Source organism: Alligator mississippiensis, chromosome 5 (genome assembly GCF_030867095.1).
Source record: "Alligator mississippiensis isolate rAllMis1 chromosome 5, rAllMis1, whole genome shotgun sequence".
NCBI lineage: Eukaryota > Metazoa > Chordata > Crocodylia > Alligatoridae > Alligator > Alligator mississippiensis.
Genome location: NC_081828.1, coordinates 94790214 through 94813781, shown reverse-complemented (window position 1 = coordinate 94813781; position 23568 = coordinate 94790214). Strand labels below are relative to the sequence as shown.

The following is a 23568-nucleotide window of genomic DNA, read 5'->3' as shown; positions in this document are numbered from 1 at the left end:
GGATTCTGCTTCCTAAGAATTGGGTTCAGTGTCTCCTCCAGAATCTCTGAGTCTCCTCCGGAAGCTGATATTACCCCAAACTGTTAGGAACAAATGCATGCTGGGTGCAAGTTGGTATATACAATATATATATATATATATTATGATATATACGATATATATATTATGGCATTGTAACTGTTTACAAGACTTATTTACAGCACTGCTGAATACAACACTTAAAGTGGAATGGAATCTGCAGTTCCATCATGTTTGGGATTAACTAGACTGTGTGCTAGACAAAAAAAATTGTGACTTCTGTCTTTCTGATGATTTCTGTTCATTGTGCTGTTGCCTCATCCTTCCAACCTTCTCCCATCCCTGCCCTCCATTCCCCATTTGTCTGTTTTTTCCACTGTCATGTCCTACCTGTAGAGACCTACCTAAATTGTGGCAGAAGTTTGCAGCTCAGTGGCACCTATAATCTTTTCGCCATGCACCCTCCCACCCCTGCCAGTGAGTGGCCAAGAGGCAATTAATGTGTCTTGGCCACTTAGCAGTGTGGGGAAGAGGATGTGCAGAGAAAAGAGCTATATTAAAAACAGTGCTGCACTTCAAACTTCTGCCATGATTTAAGTAGGTCCCTACCAATCTGTCATAGGGCCGTCTGAGGCAGAGGTTGTTGTCCGTCACTATTTCTCTGTGCCATACCTAACAAAATACAGCCCTGTTTCTTAATTTGGGCTTCTGAGTGTACTGTAATACAAATAATACTAATTATGATGATTAATTCACTGGGTTCACTATGAGTAATTTCTTCCTTCAAAGGCCTCTGAGCAAGAGTAGTTGTTTTGCCCCCAATATGCCAGCCTGATAGCTGGAAGTAGATTCAGAAATCTTACCTTCCATGAAAAGGATGAGTCAAAGACCTGTAGAACCTCAACATTACTTTTCCAAAGCCCCTTTATGTGGCAATGTGTAATGGCGCCCTGAGTGAAGCTACATAAGTGATATCCATCCTTTGCATGTGCAAGTCCTCACTCAGTGAAATCATATATTTTCCAAAATGCAGGACATCTCTGGGGAGGTAGGCTGGATTTTGGACTGTCAAAATAATTTTTCATATAGAGATACATTTAAAAAGCATTTCAATTTCTCTTCCAGATAAAATAGTTTACCTCTGCTTTTGATCTCTCAAAACATAAAGAATGTATCCTTCTCCACAGTCCAAAGCAGACTTATTTTAGCTAAAGTTTCCATGCCATATTTTTCTGCACTTGGCCTTACTCCAGTTCTAGGTACCTGCCAGGACCAATCTGAGTTGGGCCAAAAACACTTAAGATGTTCATCCTCACTGCAGATGCCAGAGGCATGGACAGGTTATCAGCATATTGCATTCTGAGCAAGAGCAGTTTGCATTCTGTGCTTGTTTGAGTCCTGTTTACAATATTTTTTTGCCTCTGCTCCTCTCTCTCACTGGCTTCATTGTGACACTCAGCAACAACTTTATTAAAAAAGATGGTTTAGAGTTCCACTTCTTCCATAAAAAGTAGTGTTACAATCCTGCCAAGTTTGCTAAAAGGTTTAAATGGTGGTTGTCCGGGGAGAGCTTAGAAAGAAGCAGAAAAAAAATACCTTTGGACAAATGCATGTGCAAAGATTGATTACTTTCGTTTCTTCGATATACAGTTACCAAGGGAGAGTTTTTTAACCTTTCTCTCTTTGTTGTTCGTTCTCCTTTTTAGACCGTTGAAAACTGTGTGTGCATTTTGAGGAACCTCTCATACAGGCTCGCTGCAGAAACATCTCAGGGACAGCAGATGGGAACAGATGAACTTGATGGATTACTGTGTGGTGATGCCAATGGCAAGGATGCAGAGAGTTCTGGGTGTTGGGGCAAGAAGAAGAAGAAAAAGAAATCCCAAGATCAGGTATGGAAGTGACTTGCAGCTGCCTGCAATTAGTATAAGTGTCTATCACTGATGCTTAGTATTAACTTTTATTGGATCAACTATATTACCAACAAACCTTTGATTCCCTGGCACATGACAGCTACAAAAATAGTACAGCTCTACTGTCACTTATGTACAAAGACTTAATGTTATATATTTGTGAGCATGCAATACCTAATCTATAGCAAGGTTTCCTCAAATAATTTAGTGAGTTTTTCAAGCAGAGAATGGTTACACAATAGTCACAGGTTGTGCATTTTCTTTAATAAATTGCACATTTACATAGTAACATCTGGACACTATAGTAATGGGGATATTATGAATAGCTGAATACAGTAGACTGCTTTGTAATCAATAATACATTATTTATTATTAAATGTGAAACTCCTGAAGTTCCAATATAATTTTCACCTTCTTTAAAACCATTTGGCACTGCCAGGCCTACGTAAAGGGGCCTCAATGTAACTGAAAATCCAGTTCATATATGTGGGTTTGGAGGGTTCTGTGGGCACAAGTTCTTTGTTGAAGAGAAGATTTCAGTTAGATACTCATTTATTCCACCACTTCCAGAAAGATCTGCCCTACAACTACCACAGCTTACAACCGATAAACCAGTTTTGTAAGGATATTTTCCTGAAACTGCTAGGCAACTTTCAATAATATTATAATTACTTCTGTTTTCTGTTTGCAGTGCTGCTGAATCTATGAGCAGGGACCAGAGGGGTAGGAAGAATACATTATTATCTGCCCCTCCACATCCTTAAGCTTTTATCCTAAATACAGATGTTCAAAGAAGCCTGAGGCGGAAGTGTTTTAAGTTTTACGCTTTACTCTAAGCACACCCTAGGTTAAATCAGGAGGGAACAGAACACATGTTCGCCCCTTGGTTGTGGAAGGGTTTACAGGGCCCCCACGCTGCCTGCACTGGCCAAGGCCAGAAGGTTAGAGGCAGACCTTCATGTGTCCCAGCAGGCTGCTGGAGAATGCCAAGCCCATGGAGAGCTGAGTGCAGCCCCAGCCCCCTGCCAGCAGCTGCCTGTCAGCTGTGTTGGGGTGGGGTGGGGTGGGGTGGGGTGGGGGAGCAGAGGCCCCTGCCATGTCCCCCAGATTCAAGCCAGCACAGATGGGGGCCCATATGGTGGGAGCTTCCATTCCCCCCAACATGCTGCCCAGCCTGGCTGACAGCCATAGGCAGGAAGCAAGGCTGCAAGTTGTGCCAGATCTCAGCCATGCTGAGCAGTGTGGGGGGAATGGAGCCCCCACTTCACAGACCCTCCTCAACTGTGCTGGCTGGAGACTTGGGGTCTCAGCCTTGCCTGCAGCCACTGCAGGCGCCTCTTGCCCCTGTGGGAGAGTGGGGAGCTGCACCCTGCTGCAGCCCCCACTTGCCTACTTCCCTACCCTCCCACTCTGATCTTGGCAGGCTCCTCTGCTCCCCTCCCAGTGCACCAGGCCAGCTGAAGAGCTGGGTTGGGTAGCCCATAAGGCATCTCCAGGAGAAGCCTCCACTCCACCCACCAAGTGATGCTGTAGCTGCCACCACTGCTGCTACCCTCAACACCATTCCCAAGCAGCCTGGAGTCTTGTTCACACAGCAGCAGCAATGACAGGTCAGGAGCAGCAGCAGCCATCACACCCAGCCCAGCTCCCCAGCCAAGGGCTCCCTCCAACTCCTCTTTGCTGTTGCTGCTTGGACATATCATGGGAAATTAATAAATAAATCCCTTTACCCAGTGACAGAGAGGAACTGGCAGCAGTGGCAGCAGCATGATTAGATCCAGCCCACCTAGCCTGAGTGCTTAATCTGAGCAGTTGAAGTACTCAGCCCAGGTGAAGGGAGGGAGGAAGGAGGCTGAGACTTTTGCTTAGTCCTGCTGCTGCCTGGGAGAAGGGCTTTGGGGAATGAAGGGGGAAGCTCAACATCAGGCCCAACGTCTGCTTCAGGTTCCATCCCCCCACATGCAGCCTCCACCTGCTGGTGCTACTATTTGGACTGTACACTGTGCAGTGAGTCTCACCCAGACACACACATGAATGCGCACACACACCCATCCTGGGGTGTGCATGCAGGGTGCAGCTGGGTGCCCCCCCAATCACACTGACAGCCCAGCCCACAGTGCCCACACACTGCTGGCATGGGAGGGGCATGGATACACACACACACACACACTGATTACCCTCCAGCCCACTAGCACTGTGACCCTGTACACCCAGCCCACCCCACCCCTCTTCAGCACTGCGCTCACTCCTCAGGGCACCTAATGGACATGCGTGTGTGTGTATGTGTTGGCAGGGGGGATGCTTGTTCTTGCTATTATAACTAAGCCTCCCCCACACTGTGCAGCTGCCACTAACAGCTATGAGAGCCTGCTCAGCCAGAGCAGACAACAATGGGCCAAAGCTAGTGTGCCGCCCTGTGAGGGGGAGTTAGCAGGGACCTGCAAAGCAGCCTAGGAGGCCAAGGGAATGTGACCTAACTTGAGTCTCTAGAGGGTCTGGTACAGAATTTTGATAGACTTGTCTAACCTAAATTGCTAAAGTCTGATGCTACATCCATCCAAGTCTATCTAAGACTGGGTTCTGCCATTTTTAAACCAGTCTATGTGTGCCAAACATCTGTACTGTTGTGGTTTTCAGTCACTTATACTGGTTTGTGTGTATACCTGGCTTTAGTTGTGGAAGTGGTAGGTGCAGGACTGGCACATCACTTTACAGCATAGTTCCTGAGAGCAAAAGTTTGAAGGCTGTCCTTCAAAGGTCTTCTGTCCAATTGATTATAGTCTCCTGTCTGTACTTATTTTATCTGAAATGAGTTGTAGTTCAGGAATAAATGGTCCACATAGTGCATGAGGATTTAGCTGTTGGAAGTAGGTAAGCACTTACATCTTTGCACACACTGTTAAAAGATAACCTCTAAATGCTGAGAGAATACAAAAAGGACTGTGCTTAAACAGGGGATCAAACTGGGAAAAGTCTCCAATTCATTTCAACATAGTTTAACAAACAACATTATCGACACATGATTAAAAAGAGGTGTTGGTCATTCATTTTGCCTATATTATTTAAGTTGCTGCCATTTATGTTTTAGCTTAGTTAAATTTAAAATGTGTTTGTCTTATCTCCTGCTTTTTCTTCATTGAATTTCCCTCGAGAATACATTACATGTCTGTAAATGTGAAAAGAGCTGACAGAATGCTATTACTGTAAAGCTCTTTTCATATTCCTTGTGCTTAAAGTTGCTGCTGGACACATGTAGTGATACAGTACAAATGCTTAGTGGAATATGAAATTTTAAAAACTATGTATGATGGTTTCAGGCAGTTTCTTTCACCCCCCTTTCAGAATGGTCCTACCTGCTTTAACCACTTATTCAAGTTTTAAAAGGTCCAGTACAGAACACATTAGAGTAAAATTTAGTTCGTCACACAATATAATTGTTTTAAAAAGTAAATTATTTAAATGGAGGCTATAAAGGTAAGTCATATTGATGTGCAGTAACTCAGAAACATTAACAGTCCATATTCTTTACTATTTTTACTATCTGATGGATCAAGTTCAGACATTAGGAAACAGCAAAAGAAAAGTCTAACGGCAGAGTTCTAAATTCACTTGCACAGTTGCAGTACAGTACTGTAATAAACAACTTTTTTAGTATTGTCATTTGTCAGGGGTTTTCTTCTCTGTGCTATACTATATTGTAGTAAAAATTACAACACATGAAAATACAGGTGATGTGAGTCACCTGATACCATCTACATTCTATAGCAGTTTTATTCAGACTAAGCAGCATTCTTGTCTTACAGTTGTATGTGGTGAAAGTATGTTTTGATACTGTACAAAAAATCTTACTGTTCTTCCACTCTTGCCATTCCTGAATGGCTTAAACACTGTAAATTAAGGATGAAGTAAAAAGCCTTAGTTTTAAACTTCCTGCCCTATGTGACCTTCTGAGGTCCCTTCCGGGTCTACTTTTCTATGATTTTGGCATTAGAAAGACAGAGGTGAACCTCTTATCATTTTAACATGGGTTTGTGTGCTTTATTTCCTTTGGCCTCCTTAAGAAAGAATAACTTGGAATGCAAATGTGAATGTAAATAACCTTTCACCAGGTTTAATTTGACTTGAACTGGAACTAGAGAGATCTCACCACAAACTCACAGGATGCAAGTGGCCCAGTCTATAGCAGGGCTTTGGCTCCTCCAAGTATGGCAATGCAGTGCCTAGCTTTTAGATGCCTAGCCCTGGACTGGAATTCAAAGCCCAGAGTTAGACAATTACTGTCTGCACTCCAGGCTGGGGGAGAGTTAAACTCCACAGAAGAGTAATCCAGAAAAAACTATAATCTGCACAGAGAGCTGCCTAGAGATAGCCAATAGGAAATGTTAAGCACAAGAGTATATCCAAACTGCAGGCCTTCTTTAGAAGCTAGGCATCAGAGTCAGGGCTGCTGCAAGGGAGTTGCCTCCATTGACATGGGATATAGAACCCAGAGTTCTCTCCTGAAGAAAAGGGACCTAGCGTATGTCAAAAAATGTTTATACTGGGCTGGGGAGTTCAGAATTATTTTAGTGACTTAGGAGCACAGGTCCTACTAAAAGGCAACAAAATTTAGACCACTAGGTAACTTAGGCAGTTTTGAAAATCCCTCCTGACATGCAGTGCAATGTGACTTTTGCACACAGGTTAACTAGAAAGCTCATACTTCAAACTTTTAGTTGTTGACTTGCTTTGCATATGACTGTAAGTATATGTAAATCCTTTGCATTCCTGTACTAATGGAACCACAAAGTTGCAACCGCGTTTACAGGGGTGAAATTTTGTCCTTTTACATCACCAGTAAATTTGACCTACAGCCCGTAACAGTGTATTCTAACTCTGTATAATTCTTATTGTAAGAACTCAAGAAAGAAACTGAAAATTCAGTTTAATACCATGATTTTTTTTCACAGTAGTCCAACTTACAATGCCTGGTAAGTACATAGGTTTCAAATAGGCATGTCAAAGTCCTATTATATCTCAAACCAAAGACTTTATTGCAAATATAAGGAGAAGTTATATTTGTATTGAATTGAGATGGAAAATTCAATATGATGTTGCGGCTACTAACCTTTCATATGCCCAGAGCTCCAGTTTTATTTATTTATAATATATTTCTTTTTCATCTGAAAGAATCTTAAATGCTGTGCAGGCACTCAACTGCTGTACATTGGTGTAACTCCATGAGTATCAAATAATTTCAAAAGCACTGTGATTTCAGTGGAGTTACAACTATTTGCAGTAGTTAACGACTTGGCTCACTGACTACATATCAAGAGAGAGCTGACTTCACTTGTTTTTAAAACAGCATCTATTTTGCATCATCAACAGTAAAGCAACAGGATTTAGGAAAAGAAATAGAATACAAATTAGAATGTGGATAAAATAGGAAGTCTATCGTGACATCTCTATTATGAGAATGGTACATAATCAGGACCTTCATTTTATATTGTAGAACTTCTTCATGGTAATGTCACATTGCATGATGGGGCATGGGATAGCAGCAGGGTAGAAAAGAGAATCTCCTACTGAATGGGTGTGTCTATATGTGTAGCTGACTGCACAGTTATTACCACACAATCATTTGGTACTTGATAAAGCAGACTAACACCACTAAGTACCTCTTTTGCTAAAGCAAGTATTAAATGACTGTGCAGTAACCTCTGTTACTGCACAGTCCCAGCGGTGCACGAGTTGTTTCCAACCCTATTGCGCAGTAACTTGTTGCTACTGTGCAATAGCATTGGTGTAACGGTGCTACATCACCATAGCCTCTCATGTAGATCTGCCCAATCACAAGCTTGACTTTCTCTCTGTTTTTACACATTCTGGTTCCTGTGCAGCTTCACAGGTAGCTCTTGCTTCATTACTGGAAAAGAGAGGTCTGTCAAATCTCACTCGTCAGCAGTTGAGTAAAGCATGATCATTATGCTTACAGGAGCCCATGATTAAGCAGATGCTCTCTGCCCATGAATCAATGAAGCTTCCATTTAGTCTCTATGGTATCTTTGACACTTACCTTTACCTTCCCAACTTTTAATTGAGCTGAGAAAGGTACTTAGTGGTGTTAGTCTGAAGTCAGGCAGAAAGCAAGGCAGAGGTGATTCAGCTAGTCTGTAAGACTACCTTGTAGTAGAATGTAATTACCTGTAAGTGTACCTCAGAATGTAGTTACCTGTAAGTCTACAACTCTACCTTGCCTTCTGCCTAACTTTATTGATATTAAATATGGTGGCAGGTATGTGTTAAAAGCACATAAGGCATAAAAATAATGTGTGTGTGAGAGACAGAGAAACAGAGAAATTCTGCACCTAATTGTGAGATATTCTTGTTGCTTTCCCTGTTTATTCCATTTATCAACAAATATCCTAATAGTACATGAAATTCTTTTCAACATATCCTTATAGGTTAAGATTGTGTCATCTCTTTCCTGCATTTCATGCAGTAACCTTGTGGCATCGATTACCTCCATCATCCCTTTGAGAATTCTTTATACCTTAGAACTTCCTTCTAAATCTTCTCTTTTTTTTCAGGAGCACCGGGTTAATCTTAATACTTTTGGCTGGATCCCTTAATACCTATATTATTCTGCTTGCCCTCAGATGTACCTTTTCTATTTCTATAATCATTCATTATCAGCACATGGCAGGGCAGAGGCCTCTGTGGAACTGCTTTTGTCCATCAAACTGAAGGGTTTAATATCCTTTTTAAAGAAAATGGTGAATGGAACTGTGCATATAATTTCAAATTTATGCTCACTAGACTGTTGTGCAGTGAGGGAATAAATTACGCCCACTTCAGCACTTTGCACAGTGATAGGCCTCTTAAAATGCCTTAGATTGTTAGATTGATATTGAATTTTTCAAATAATGCTTTGCATGTTTTTTTTCTTTTTCCTGTTAACCTTGACAATATCCCCACCCTGGATTTCAATCCATCCTCTCTAAATCCTGTGTATGGCTACTATACTTGCAGGACCAAAAAGACAGAGCCTATTTGAGATCTATGCAGAGGCGATTAACATTGCACCATGTTCCCCTTGACTGGTGTTGACTGTAGCAGACTTCTCCTAACATGTCACTGATTTAATAGAACACTACTCTAAGACAGTAAGTGGGATAGAAAATTATTAGTAAGCATGCTAATCAGCCTACTAAGTTTCTTTCAACACCAGCCCATGCTGCAGCTCTCTCAGCTGCTTCGGCAGGTGAAAGACCCAGTCAGGTAGGGTGTGATCTAGAACTTAGCTCTATCTTTTGACAGTGCAGATCACTACCCCCAGCTTAAACTACATTTAATGGTATTTATTGTCTTAGACAGTTGACAAAAAAGGTAAGAGTTCAGTTATGTATACGCATCCACCTCCCTATATATATCACATATGCAAATGTTCTTTCTAATACACAGGATCTGCCAACCCCTGCAGTAGTTTGTCTCTTCAGAGATGTACTTCTGTTCCTTCCAGAATCTGGCTTCAAATGGTTCTTTACTGCTTTGCTTCTCTGAACCCCCTGGTAAATTCACTTCCCACTGGAAAAAAGAGCAAAATGGACCCCTGAATGCTTCCCCTCCAAAGGATAGGCTAGTCACTTCGTCTGCAGCACTCTGCACAGATATTTTACTGCTCTTTGTCTTCCTGGTAAAAAAGCAAATTTTAATAGTTGCATTATTCTGCAGATTGTTAAATTTGGCCAGTCTCTCAGCCTGCCTCAGGTTTATGCATAGCCAGCACCAAATCCCCTCAACAATATACAGTCTCCCAAGTGTGCGAGTTACCCGATGTTTGTATATAGATTTTATCATAAAAATCCATTTAGTTATTTTTTCTGGCTGGTTTCAGGTTTTGTTTTTTCCCCCCAAAACCTGCCTTTCCTCATTTATTTTCATTTGCAGCCTCGAACCACGCACGGCCCAGCTTAGTTCTTTAGAAAACAGCATACACTTCCCAGGTGTTCATTTCTCCAAGTGCACTGTCAATAAAGCATTTATTCCCATAAATATTTCATAATGAACTTCTAAGGACTGCCCCAGTTCTTGAGTAAGTAAATTGTCAGCATGAGCATATGTAGCCTTCTTGGAACTAAATTGTCAGAGTGTGCACATGTAACCTTCTTTGGGTGCGCTAATTCAGGACAGTTGTTGGCTTCTAATATCTAAAACACACATAACCTGCAGGAGAAAATCTGAAAGAGATTAAATAAACAAGAAAACATGCTATAAAGATACTCAACTGCCCATCAACCTCATCTTCTAACCATACAGCATTGGCATGAATTAGAGCTTGTTTCTAACAGCATAGTCATACTTATATAGCCTTTCTGAAAAATTCTTCAGACTCCAAACAATAAAATAAATTCTCTTCAAATTCCTGGTGTTTATCTGGCTTTTCTACATACCTAAAGCAGAAATGATAATGAAGAAAGTATAATGCAGTCCTGTCATTCTCCTTGTTAAAGAGCGGCAGAAGTAGAAACCCACATGCAAATAGCAAAGGTTGCAGTCTAATTGAGCTCAACCCAACACTAAGATAATGTTCTCGGACATCATTCCCACAAAGTTCCTTTAAATCTGTAAAAATCTTTCCTCCGCAATTAGGGAGAAGGCACAAATTTATTCTTTAAGACTCAGGACATTTCAGTATTGAGGTCAGAGTCATGGAAATTTTTTCTACTAATTATTATATGTACCTGTGGCAGTACTGAAGTGATGCTGCAGCCATGATGGTCCTGGAAGCATGTGAGAGACAAGAACTATTGTGGGTAATATCTGTGAATGAACCAACTGCTCTTATGTCTAACTGTAAGAGCTACATGAAAAGTGTGAATAGTCCTTTTACTTCAGGAAGACTACAGCATTCTTAGATAGAAATTACTTTGCAGAAAAACAGGTGTAAAATATTTGTATTTCAATGAATTTCAGTTAATTTTAGGTTTTTGCTCTAGTGATTTACTCTTCTATTACAGCGTGTTTCCTTTTTCCCTTTTTTCCCTGTAATTAGATTCCTGTTTAAGTGATTATATTTGTCTTTTAGAGGGGAATGGTGTCACTAATGCCAAATTATTTGAAATATTAGATTTGGCTAAATTCAAAGGTTTATCTGTTCTAAGAAAAAAATTAACTCATGCATAATTTGGTGTCTTTTAGCTTCCCCTTTATATAACTTAAGAAATGACTAGTAGTCTGTAAACTTTAAGCAAGAAAAAAAGTGTCAACACAAAACATGTTTCTCTTTTCGGGATGTTTTTTAATACAGATGAGGTCATTCATTAATTCCGTCAATTTTATTGTAGTTTCTCCTCCACCCAGAGATCAAACAGAATTCTGTATCTTTTCCTTGCATTTAAAAAAACAAATAAGACAAAGACACATTTCATTTTAACTTTTTCCTTACAAAACCTCTCTGGGATCTGAGCAATAGATCCAGCTGAGAACAGCTTCCAGCTTAATTCAGAATAAACATCCCTGTTTTGATAAAAGGACCACCACTGGCTTAGTCTGGTACCTCTTGAAGTCTTTACTAAAACTCGTGCTGACTTCATTGAAAGCAGACCCAGCCTCCCACCTTGTCACATAGTTCCAAAACTCACTAGAATTAAATCTTCTGACCATTGTCAAGAACACAGCAAGTCCTAATCTTGGTATTTGTGAAATCTTCAGTCTAATAAAGACTGCAGTAAGGATAAGTGAGATTTATTTGCCTCCATTTTTGTCTATGGTGCCAAGTGTTGCTATTGTTTCTCCTCTATTATTCTACCTTGCATTCCCTTCTGTGGTCCTTATTTGTGGTCACCTGCTACACGATTAACAACACATCAAGGCATGTGACCCTTAGGGCTCTACCCTTGGACATGAGCATTCAAGTCATTAACCTCTCTACATTACATTGTCTCTTTTCAGATGGAACGAAATTTCCCCACCTGTAATAATTATGGCACTTACAGTTGTATCCTCACTGCAGCCAACAAATTTAGTTTTTCAGTTCAAGAGGAAACAATGAATATGACAAGAGTGGTTAAGAAAAAATAATGGCTGTAGTCTATATTTCAATAATGGCACAAGCTAGCTGCTAATAACACTGACTATGCTTCCACTTACATAACCCACCATGCTTGCACTGGCTATTTGCCTTTCCCTACTAAGAGAAGATTGGTCAGATTTTGATCTCCCTGGGATTGATTTGATACTTCTCTTGAGTTTCTCCTGTTCCACAGCTATAGTTACATGCAATTTTCAGTGTAAGATCAGACTGTAGTCTGAAATATTTATTTTGATTATAAATGGCACTTCTGAAATGAGTATGACCTTCTGTTTTACCTTCTGTCAGAAGCCTTGAGCAACAACAGCAACATTTCAACTTAAATGCCATTCCCAGCTGAGTGGCATACCATGCGTTATCATGCTAGGTGGTTGTAAAGCCTGCCACTCCAGGGAGATCATGGTTCAGTTTCTAAAAAGAGATCATCACTCCAAGGAAAGGAAAGCTTCCTCTTTTCTGGCTTAGGAACCCAGTTAAAACAGCATTCTGAAGAGTGTGAATGGGGCTGCCCTCCAAAGGAAAATGGATCATTTGAGCAGTTATACAACACCTGTGGAATGGGGTTGCTGGCCAGCATTGTCACATCTGTTGTATAATCAGCAGCCAAATCCATTGGAGGGTATTCAGGCCATTCTTCTGCTTATGCCAGTGTGTGTTGCTGTTGGATGTACTTGGACACTACGGTGGTGACTGCCAAAAATACAAAGAGGTACGTAGACACATGATGACTCTTACTCAGTTTAGTCATTTGTTTGAGCCTGGTATGAAAGATTAAAAATGAAAGCCTGCTTTATTTTACAGCTCCATTACAAAGCATGTTACTAGTCATTTGTGACATTCTTTACCACCACAGAGGGTATTGTGCCTGGTGTTAATTAGCAATGAACCAACAGCTTATAAAAATCTGGCTTCCCTTATCTGTTAAATGTATAGAGCCCTAAGATGCCTGTCTTTAGCCTGTCCAACAAAAGTTGCACCAGTCTCTCTTGACTGGTGCATTTGTCTGCATTTGTCAACTTTTAGGGGATAGTGCAAGGCATGTTTGAATCATATGAAGTAAGGTAAAGAGATTGAGACAGAGGCTGAGATAGAGGAATACTAGCTTTTGACTAAAGCTGCACTTTAGTAGATGAGAGATGTTGACTGATGAGTTTGGATAGCACTTAACTGTGCTATGCAAGACTAGCTTTTGCTTTTGCTTTTGCTCCCTCATTTTCCTGCACACATGACACATCTACACATGCATTTTAATGCATTTTAGCTTATTTTAATGTACATTAAAGTGTCACAAAAATGCTCTTTAGCTAATGTACATTAAAATAGGCTAAGGCACATTTTTTTAGTACTTCACGATGGAGGTGCTAGATTTAATACACGATACCTAAAGCACATTAATGAACATATAAACATATCCACAGAGACGCAAATCCCTGCTCCTCCATTGTTAAGGAATCAGCTGGAACTCCCAATCTTTGGTTGATATCACAGAGTACCACTGCAGCTGGCAGTAAGGCCACTCAAGTACAGTATTATTCAACTGCCCACCTCCTGCCCCCATGGACAGAGTAGATGACTCAATCCTCTGAGTACTGGGAAATAATATAAGGAAGGTCTTGAGGGAGAAGCTGAAAAGAGTCTGTGGCTCAAAGCATAGGATCAGTTGCCACTCTTTGCCCCATTTGGCCATAGGTTTCTCTTTCCATTCCAGACAGAGGAATGACAATGGGCACTGACAGACATGCAGCTCCCTGGTCTAACTTATGATGCTTCACAGAAAGCACTATAAGTTAAACTGATTCTCTTGATCCAACAGGCATTTGCTGTTGGATCGGGAGGGTGTGTAATTGAGCTCCACTTTGGGGCTGATCCAGTGAGAGAGGCTGCATGTCTACAGCATCTGTTCCCTAGCGCCATCCCTCTCTCCAAGCTCCTGTGCTCTCTCAGGATGGGAGAGTGGGAAGGCAAGGGAGGGAGGTCTGTTCTGGGGTTTCCCCCAGCCATGCTGGAATGGGTGGCCTGGTGGGGATATCAGTGGTGCAGGAGCCCCCAGGAAATGCCAGGCCAGTTATCACCCCAGTGAAAGGTGGGTAGGGACACCTTAACCCTAGCCCTCACCTTTGGGTGGGTTACATAACATCAGAGGGAGTGGGGCCAGGCACGGCTGCAGCCACCTGAGCCCTGTGGGGTACAAGACCCTGAGGAGGGAAAGTAGGGGCCAGGCATGGCTGTGGCCACCTAAGCCCTTTGGGATATAGGGCCCTGAGGAAAGGTAGTTGGGGCTAGGCACAGTTATGGCCACCTGAGCCCACTGGGGAGGGAAAACCCATGGAATTCCGAGTGAAGGGGTTGGTGTGGAGTCCCAAGTGAAGGGAGCAGGTCTAGGTGTGTCTCCAGATGCCTGAGGCCATGTAAGGGGGCTCAGTCCATAAGATAGGGATGAGTCCTGACCCCGGGAAGTCCTCCACTGTTGGGAGGTTGAGTGTGGGTTGAAAGTAAGACCTATAGGTGAGCACAATTACCTGCTGCTCCAGGGGGGGAGTGAGGGTCTCCATGAGACCCCGGAGCACCAGTCCTGGTGTGGGATAAGAACGCCCCGGTGAGGGGTAGCTCTAAAAAGGTGGCAGAGAGGAGGGATTTGAGTGGGCGGGGGGGGGGGGAGAAGCACTAGAGGGCTGGGAGCCCAGAGTGTGTGCATGTATAGAGTTGCCCTGGAAGGGGCCAGAGAAAGCTTAGACCTGGTCAGATAATTGGCTGGCCACTACCCCAGCGATGGTCATGGGAGAGGCCCAAAAGATGGTACGTCTGCAACCCAAGGTACGAGCTAGTTAAAGCCTATGGCCTAAGGGGCCTGCTCCAAGAGGAGGCAAGGCAGAATAAGTTGCCAATGCATGAAAGAGACCCTGTGAGAGAGGGTGGAGTGTGAGAGGCCCTAGTGAGAGGAGGGCGGTATGGACGTGTGTGTAACTGAGGCCTGACAATGAGGCCTAAGGTTGGTCTGGCTGTAGGCCAGGAGCACTATCATCTGGATGCCATCTGGGAGGCTTGGGCTGCGGTGTAGGGAGGGATCGGAGCCACAGATAGTGCCCCCTAGCATCAGGGCAAGAAATGGGCAGCCTCCCACCTAATTAAGATCATTAATTAATTAACAACAAGGCATGACAGGTGAGTCAGGTGGGTGGTGTGCCCAAGGCAAGTGGGGAAACTAGCACTGTGGCTAGTCGGGGAGCCCCACTTTGCCACAGCCCTCCATCAAGTTCCATAGAAATTACTGAATTCAAGGGGTGCACGAAGGGACAGGATCCAATGAGTAACTGCGTGGGAAGTTAATTTCTATGGATGCTTTAACCCCTGCAAGAGAGTTGTAGGTGCCAAACTTGGAGATGTTATATGCCCCTTTCTAGGCCATCTTGATTGCTTTCAGGAACAGGCAGCCTGGTTTGGAGTCCTCAGAGCTAGTCAGGAATTTTTTGTGGTAATTGTGTTTCACTGAAAAATTACAAATTGTTGAATGTTTCATAGAAGCGTATTGGATTTGTTGAGCTTTTAGCAATCTCATTCAGGGCTCCAGCGGGAGTGTGGCTGGCAAACAGTTTTCTGTCCAAAATGTGTCTAGTTACCTGCCAGCCTACCTGGTGGGTTGCTGGGACTCCAGAGCTTACAGAGCCTACTGCTCCAGGGCAACTCTGACATGTAGAATGTGCTGGAGCTGGAGACCATAAGGTGTCCTTGATTTTCAGCAACCCCCGCCTCTGGACTGCAGAGCCAGAGCCTGCAGAGGCTGTGAACTCTGACTGTCGAACATAAAGGCTCCTCCCTCAGCCATAGTTTTGAGGGCCCTTTGACTGCTGGCTTCCTGCCAGTTTGTTGTGCTGACGGAGCCAGGGGGCCTGGCAGCAGTGGAAGGTCCAACCTTAAAACCATTATCATTTAAATGGTTTGTAAAGATGTTGTTTTTCTCCCAAACAATTTTCTTTCTTTGGGATTTATGAATTTCCAGGGGAATAGAAATTCCAGCTTTTGATCAGGTCTGTGCCATCTGGGAGTGTAAAGAACTAATGTTACCTTCATTGCCATGGGGAACAGAGTAAGGATTTGGTCCTATAGACGCATGCACACTGAACAACAGTAGAGTCTGAGAGTAAAGGGCTGGTTCACAAAAGCAGAATTGTCCCCCAACAGCCTCTTCAGAGAAGGAATAGGGTATAGGAATAGTATGGATAGGAATGATTAATAAGTCTTTTGCTTTTGAAATAGATTAAAATGGAATAGATTTGGGGAATTTGTGTGATTTCTGTAATTCTTTGCACCTTTTTATGTGTGGATTGGATTTAGGAAGTGTGTTTTGGGGGGGAGGACAGAGAAGCAGGGCCATAGCTCATCCACATAACTCCCAACTTCTGTCAGTTTCACAGCATCTTTGTAAATTACAGCATAAGCAAAGAGGGCTGGAAGGAGTTTTTGTTCAGGGCTTTAGGCTTTTTAACATAAGCTAGGAGGAGTATATAGCCCTCATCCTGCTGAGATGTTCCCTGTATATCTATAGTACAGGCTATCTCAGATAGAACTTATCGATCACTCCTGATGGATTACCACTATGTAGTGACTGTTCCAGTAATTCTCTGGGCACAGTCTTTCAGCTCACTACTTCGATTCATTAATATTGAATAGTTCTTGGTAGAAAGTAACTTCAGCTTGCCACAGCAGCTATTGGAGAAACATTTACTGTAATATTACAGCTTGTGAAAATAATTTTGCCTTGGACAATTTAAGGTTTTTATTATTAACTGTTATGAAAGGTTGAAGAAAGTATCCAGATAAAGGTCACACAGATTTGCTAGCTTTGAAATGTCTCCTTTTCTTCAACATTAACAAGTCTCAGTGCTCCTAAGCCCTCAAATAACAAAACAGCACTTTGAACTACTCTAGTTGTCATCAAAGAAGATTCTTACATTAGTTGTCTTCTTTATTTCTTTCCTATTTATTCAACGGCCATTAAGTGGGGCATGTAATAAAAGACATTTTGGAGATGCATGGGTCACTTTACAGAACAATGGAAAATTGTCTCCTGAATTAAATGTTTATCTTACTTTCTAACAATGTATTTGGTAGCTGAGGAAGCATAAGGAAACCCTGCAGAGAAAAGTAATGTATCCTTACATGATTTAATGCCCACATTTTATATAGGAGGCAACATGGGATACTACAGCAAATGCAGCCCACCTAAATTACCAGTTATATTAGAATATACTTCTATTCATACATGTCTCCCACTTTATTGAAATAAGATACTTCAGCTGTAATGCAAGTGGTGCAACTGTCTTATTAACGCACAGTCATAGATGTGGATGCTGTTACTAATGCACAAATGAGCCTAAGTTATATTCCACACTGAGCTCCTCCTGAAAATTCCCACATTGAATGGTACAGAGACAGGGAAGTAAAAGGAAGTCACCATCAAGTCAGTCTGAGATCTGCACTACCACAGTAGGATCTGATCCCCAAAGGACTCCACGGCTACTAATCTCCCTTCATTTGGAGGCTGATTGCATCTGTGAGGGAAGATGGTAGGCAGATCCAGCATTTTGCCACCCCCCACCACCCCTTTTTTTCTGTTTGTTTTTCCCCCCAAGTTGTCCAAAGGCCAGAATATGGCCATGAATCCAAGAAGCTGGGTTTTTATAGTATGTTGGTGACTTGTATGAACAAAGAATTGGCATATCTCAGTTTCTCAGCAATAGTGAATTAAGAAATCAGATTCTTTACTCCCTTCTCTCTGGAATGAAACCTTGTGGAATGTTCTTACAGTAGTTTAACATGGGCTTCCCATATGTGTTTTCTTTCTTACCTAGTGTGAAATCAATGTTTGGTTCTTCTCTCTCTCTCTTTTTTTAAACAAAGGTATGATTTCGTACAAAGGTATGATTTCTTACAACCAGGCTGAAATGGGGAGGAAATTCCATGTGACAGTCCCTTACCCCAGTAGGCTCTGCTAATCCTAGTCTACATCTGGACAGCCATCTCTGGCCTGGGTGTTTCTAAAGCAGGGAATGATAAAAGCATGAATTACATTGCTTTAGCTATAGTAAATTGAGACCTAGGGCAATTAAATATACAGCTTTTTTAAATTCAGTACAGCCATGTCAGTTCAAACAAGCTCAGGGTTTAGACATCATGTTTTACTTTGAATATGTATGACATTATACTTAGCTTTAAATCATATGTAAACTGCCACTGACATCTAGAATTTAAAAAAATCTTACTTTCTTGCAATGTGAATATCCTTAATGTCATATCATAATGGACTACATGAGCTAACTACATTAAATGTTGTGGGATTCAACCAGAAACTTATTGAGCTTTCAGTTTATGCATGTACTGATGCATTTAGGCCACATGATAGAATGGTAGAGGTGAATGTTTTATCTGCATACATTTTTATTGACCACATTCCTCTCAAGTGACAAAGCCATAATGGGCATGTCTACATGAGATGCTTTACTGCACAGTATACTAATTTACTGCACAGTAAAGTGTCACTGTCTAAGTGTGTGCAGCATTTACTGTGCAGTAGGTTAGTCTGCTGTTCAGCTGGATACTACCTGTAGCTACTGCACAGTAGTGCATGTGTAGACAGGTAACCAGGATCAAATTGCCCCTGGTGAGCCCAGGTAGTGGGGGGACAGGAGAGATGGGGACAGGACAGCTGTTTCTTCCCCCAAGCAGCTGTTTCCCAGCCCCATGCCCTGATCTGCCAATTACAGTGCAGGGCTGGGAAACAGCTGCTTGGGGGAGGGGACAGTTTCCCAGCCCTGTATCCTGATCTGCCGATTGGGGCACAGGGACTGGAGGCAGCTGCCCCAGAGGTGGGACAGATCCCCCTGCCCACCAGAGCCCAGCTTAGATCACGGTGCCCCCTACCAGCCCAGGCTGGCATGTGGGGAAGCCTGGATCTCCCACTGGCTGCTGTAAAGGAGCAGAGCAGGGCAGGAGTAGCCCTGCACTGCACTGCTCCTGTTGGGTGCACATGTAGACATGATCCCAGGGAAAGCTTACTGCACATTATTTTACTGTGCAGTAAGATTACAGCATATTACAGCACATTAATAGCATATGTAGACATGCCCAATGAGTCATCCTAAACTAGTGCTAAGAGATCCTTTATCTTATGCCAGTGTCACATTGTGAATTTTATGTGTTGTGTGAGTTAAAGGAAAAATAGTATTGAAATGTTTTAGAAAATTTTTAAAAATATAGCTTAGATTTTCTTACTTGTTTTAAAATGGCCATGAATAGCATTTTAATGGACTTTCCAACAGTCAGAAATGGATGCTGTGAGTTCTAGTGAAAAGAGGGGACTCTTTTTCCTCTGCAGTAGGGCTCCTTTTTCCAGCTTGATGTGAAATATTAGTGTCTAAACCTCATAGCAGTACAGGATTGACCATTGCCCATGTTGGACAATAGTCCACTATCCAGACCTGTCAGAGGAAAAGAGCCAGAGCCCACTCATCATTTATTTTTTCAGAGCAGTTTCCACTGAAAAGGCAGCACCCAAAAGATCATTCAAATAGAGAATTTCCTTTTTTATATTTTTTTATTTTTCATGCTAGACACCCAATAAGTTTTGTTGATACAAGTGCTTCTCAGTAGGTTTTGTTCCGTCTCCCCCCCATCCCCCCCAAAAAAGTTATGCAGTGGAAGCTAATTGCTCTCATTATGTTAATTAGATAGAGTACTTAAAGATTTTCATTAATGGTAAGGTCAAGTACCATCAAAAAGCTATTTTAGGAAGAGTACTGGGAGGAAGATTCTCTGCCTCTGTCCAGGATTTCGTATTATGGTTAAAGGTGAGGAATACTGCTTTTAACGGTGGACCTATATATTAAAAAAAGGTTAAATATTTTTCTCAGTGATATTAGTATCTTTGGTGACATTAGATTTGTCCTTTCCAACAGTGGGACGGAGTAGGACCTCTCCCAGACTGTGCAGAACCACCAAAAGGAATCCAGATGCTGTGGCACCCTTCAATAGTCAAACCCTACCTCACACTTCTCTCCGAGTGCTCAAATCCAGACACACTGGAAGGTGCAGCAGGTGCATTGCAGAACTTGGCTGCAGGGAGCTGGAAGGTATGAAATAGAAGTCAAAATTATTATAAATTCAAAGAGGTCCCGATAGATGAGAAGAAAGATGTTACCGTCATGATGCTATTTGCGTGTAGAAAAATAACTGCATTTTTTTCAGGGATACATCTGGAAAAAGAAAGTCAAATTTAAACTGCAGTATTTTAAGTTTGTTGTACTTACTAAGCAGTGGTTCCATGAATCTATACACATAGAGCCATAAAAAATAAGCCAACATTAGTGCCAGTGGGTACATTACACAAGACACTTACTGCAGAGTTGCCTAATTAGTAAAGCGTCACTATCTACACAAATTATGATATTATGCCAGAGTAAACTAATTAACTCTGCCATAGGACAGTACTGCCCAACACAAGTACTCTTTTTATGGTGGAATTATTTACTCCACTGCAACACTTGTGTAGATGGTGACAGGCTGGCTGGGGCACAAGGGTGCTTTAGGGTGGGGGCTGCATACCGGCTATGATGAGATGAAATGAAGTAACACTTACACAAGTAACCTTACACCCATTCTTTTTTTCTTATTAAGAAGCCATTTATTGTCACATAACATTACAGTTAACAGTACTCACAAGACAAGGAAATTCTGAATTAGGGAAGTCCATGAAGTCTGCCTCCTCTCTTCATTTCTACAGGATTCTTAAAACATCCAGTTTTTCCTTCTCTAAATATTTGCAATAAAAGGGGTAATAATTCAATCAACAAATTTTTCTTTAAAAACACTCTAGAATTCAATTTGATTTTGAAAATATTTTTAAATTTAAGATAAACCAGGCATTGACTGTGGGGACACCTGAGCCTGAATGTTTTATCAGTTTTTGGAGCATGCATTTTCCTGGTGAGAAGAGGACTGCCAATCTCACATTGCTCCAGTTAGCACAGTACAATTCCATTAAATCTGTATGATGAGCTTTTGGGTTCCATTGCAAAACTGGGGAGCACAGTTTTCAAATTTAGGGCACCTAATTCAGTGTCTAAGTGCTCAAATATCTATTTTAGTTATGTGTGTGCTACACTAAGTTGCCCTCTAACCTACTTTAAAAATTGAGTTCTAGTGCCAATAATAGTTGTTCCCTGATCAAAATTTTGTTGGGACTCAAAGTTGTTTACTCATGGCTCTTGATCTATGTATTCCACCCAAGCTATGTCATGCCATTGACAGTCAGGCATGTGTACATAATAATCTGTGTAACAAAAGATCAGTGCTCTGACCTGACCCCGAGTACTACTGCATATCCACTACACCCATTAGATGATCGTAATGGAGTGACTTGGTGATGTACCTTGGAGGTGTTATCTATGCCTCCTACCTAGGTCTGATCTAATGGCCATGCATAAGCCCAAACCCACAAAACATTTACACTAGAAACCCCTAAACTCAGTCTCTGGCTGCTGTCCAGACCAACTCTGGAAACTCTGTGGAACTTCAGGGTCAGAGGTCAAGCCTCCTGCTAGGCCACCCTTCCCTGCAGTGGCTTTAGAATTTACCAAGGTGCTCCAGGCCAGAAGCAAAGCCACAGTCCCACAACTTCCTGTTCCTGACTTTTTAGCTCTTCTGCAAGCCTACTTTCTGTCTCTACTGGCCATAATTAGAGCCAAGAACAGAAAGAAAGACAAGGCTTATTATGCACAAGTAAGAGGAAGCACTGTATGATAATAATCACATTCAGATTATTATATAGATTCAGCCTCTAGGGTATCATATGTAGATTTGGGAAAGGGCTGGCTGTTATGACGTGGGTTGGTCAACCTAGCTTTAGCGTGGACATATCCTACATAGCCACAGACCTTCCATGTTATTTGCAAGACACCTAGGATTCGTGTATTTGACCCAATGATCTTCCACATCAGCCTATGTAGGACCAGGACAAAGGTGTGAATATACATTGCTGAATTTGCATGTACAGTAAGAGAGAGGAAGAGAGATCCTGTTGCAAAATATATGCTAAAAGAACTGATTTGAGCTTCACCAGAATACATGCAGTGATTTCAGTAAGAATTCACTTGCTTTCTTATTGTTCCATTTTTCTGTAGATTCAGACTACATTACAAGTGATGTGCAGGAAGGAAAATTAATATACTTAATTTGCCATATCCTAGGTATTTCTGTGAGGGGATAATGCTCCTTGGGGATTACACCAGCATTGAAATTTCTTACCTTTTGACCTTACTTTTCTTCTTTTCCCATCCTCTGAAGATAAAACTACTGAAATAATGGAAAACAAACACTTAAAAGGAGAGGCTATTCCTAAGGGAGGTTCCTTTTTTTTTGTAAGTTCCTACTAGCAATTGTAAGTGGATATAAAGAGGAACAGTATGGTAAATGATCTTGCTTCAGATTTTTAAGTCAAGACTTCATCTCAATTGTATGATAAAATGAAATGGGGAAAAAAGGAGGAAAATTAGCTGTGTTAAAAGCAAATGCTGCCTTTAGTATTATTATTATTATTGCTTGCATTATAACAATGCTCAAAGGCACCAATGCATTTGGTGTTGCATTAACACAAGAAACAGTCCCTTCCACAGAGGATTATTGTTGAACACTTATACAGACATAATATTTTGATATCTGATTCATCCTTTTCATTTCCCCAGCTCCACCATTGTCTAATCCTTTAATGGAGCATGTTATCCAGACTTATGAATTGGCAGAAAAGAAGAAACCTAGATTATTTTTACTAAATCAAACAGTCTAGATCAGTGATGGCCAACATTTTTGGCAGGTATGCTAACCTTTTTGGCAGGTATACAACTTGGCACCATGCCCTCCCTGCATGCCATTCCAATGCTCTTCCCCTGCTTGATCTGCTGCTCTGCATTCTGCTTTCTGCCTGATCTGATGCTGTGCTTCCCACTTTCTTCCCTGTGCTCCCTGCCAGAATGCTAATTTGCTTTTTTGCTCCCTGCTCCGCTACTGTGCTGCCTGATCCCTCTCTGATGTTCCTCATGCTACACACACAGGCTGCCTGTACCACTTGTGGTACCTGTACTGCAGGTTGGCCACCGCTGGTCTAGGCAATTTAGATACATGCCCCCCTGCTACTGCAGTTTAAAAGAAGCTATGAATCTAAAACCGCTAGATAGCTTTGAAAACCTTAAAAACAAAGTATAAGAGCAAATCAATAGCTCTTGTGATTATAGCCATATGTAAATATTTTTTCAGTGTAAACAATAGTCTTCCATTTTAGAGAATTTTTTCCTCATGCAATATGCATTCAATACTGATAGTGTGCTTATGCACTTGGAAGGAATATGCCCCTTGGCCTACATCCAAATCTCTGGGCCATTTCCTTTCATTTTTCATATGTGGTAGTACCCTGTAAAGCCAAGCACTGTAAAAATGTTTTCATCTGAGGGCCTTAATTTGTACTCATACAGTGCATAATATATTTTGGTCCATATGTAAATTAGCACAGATGTGGAA

At 41.8% G+C, this 23568-nt stretch overlaps 1 protein-coding gene across 7 annotated transcripts in view; it reads left to right on the top strand.

The window, feature by feature from the left end:
- The window catches only part of CTNND2 (catenin delta 2), a 1263346-nt gene that overhangs the window by 1120717 nt on the left and 119061 nt on the right, over nucleotides 1–23568 (top strand). For all 7 annotated transcript variants that reach the window (XM_019483895.2, XM_059728600.1, XM_019483890.2 and 4 more), the window contains 2 exons: nucleotides 1725–1910; nucleotides 19956–20129. In XM_019483895.2, the coding sequence (XP_019339440.1) occupies nucleotides 1725–1910; nucleotides 19956–20129 (360 nt within the window). The remainder of the gene's footprint in view (nucleotides 1–1724; nucleotides 1911–19955; nucleotides 20130–23568) is intronic.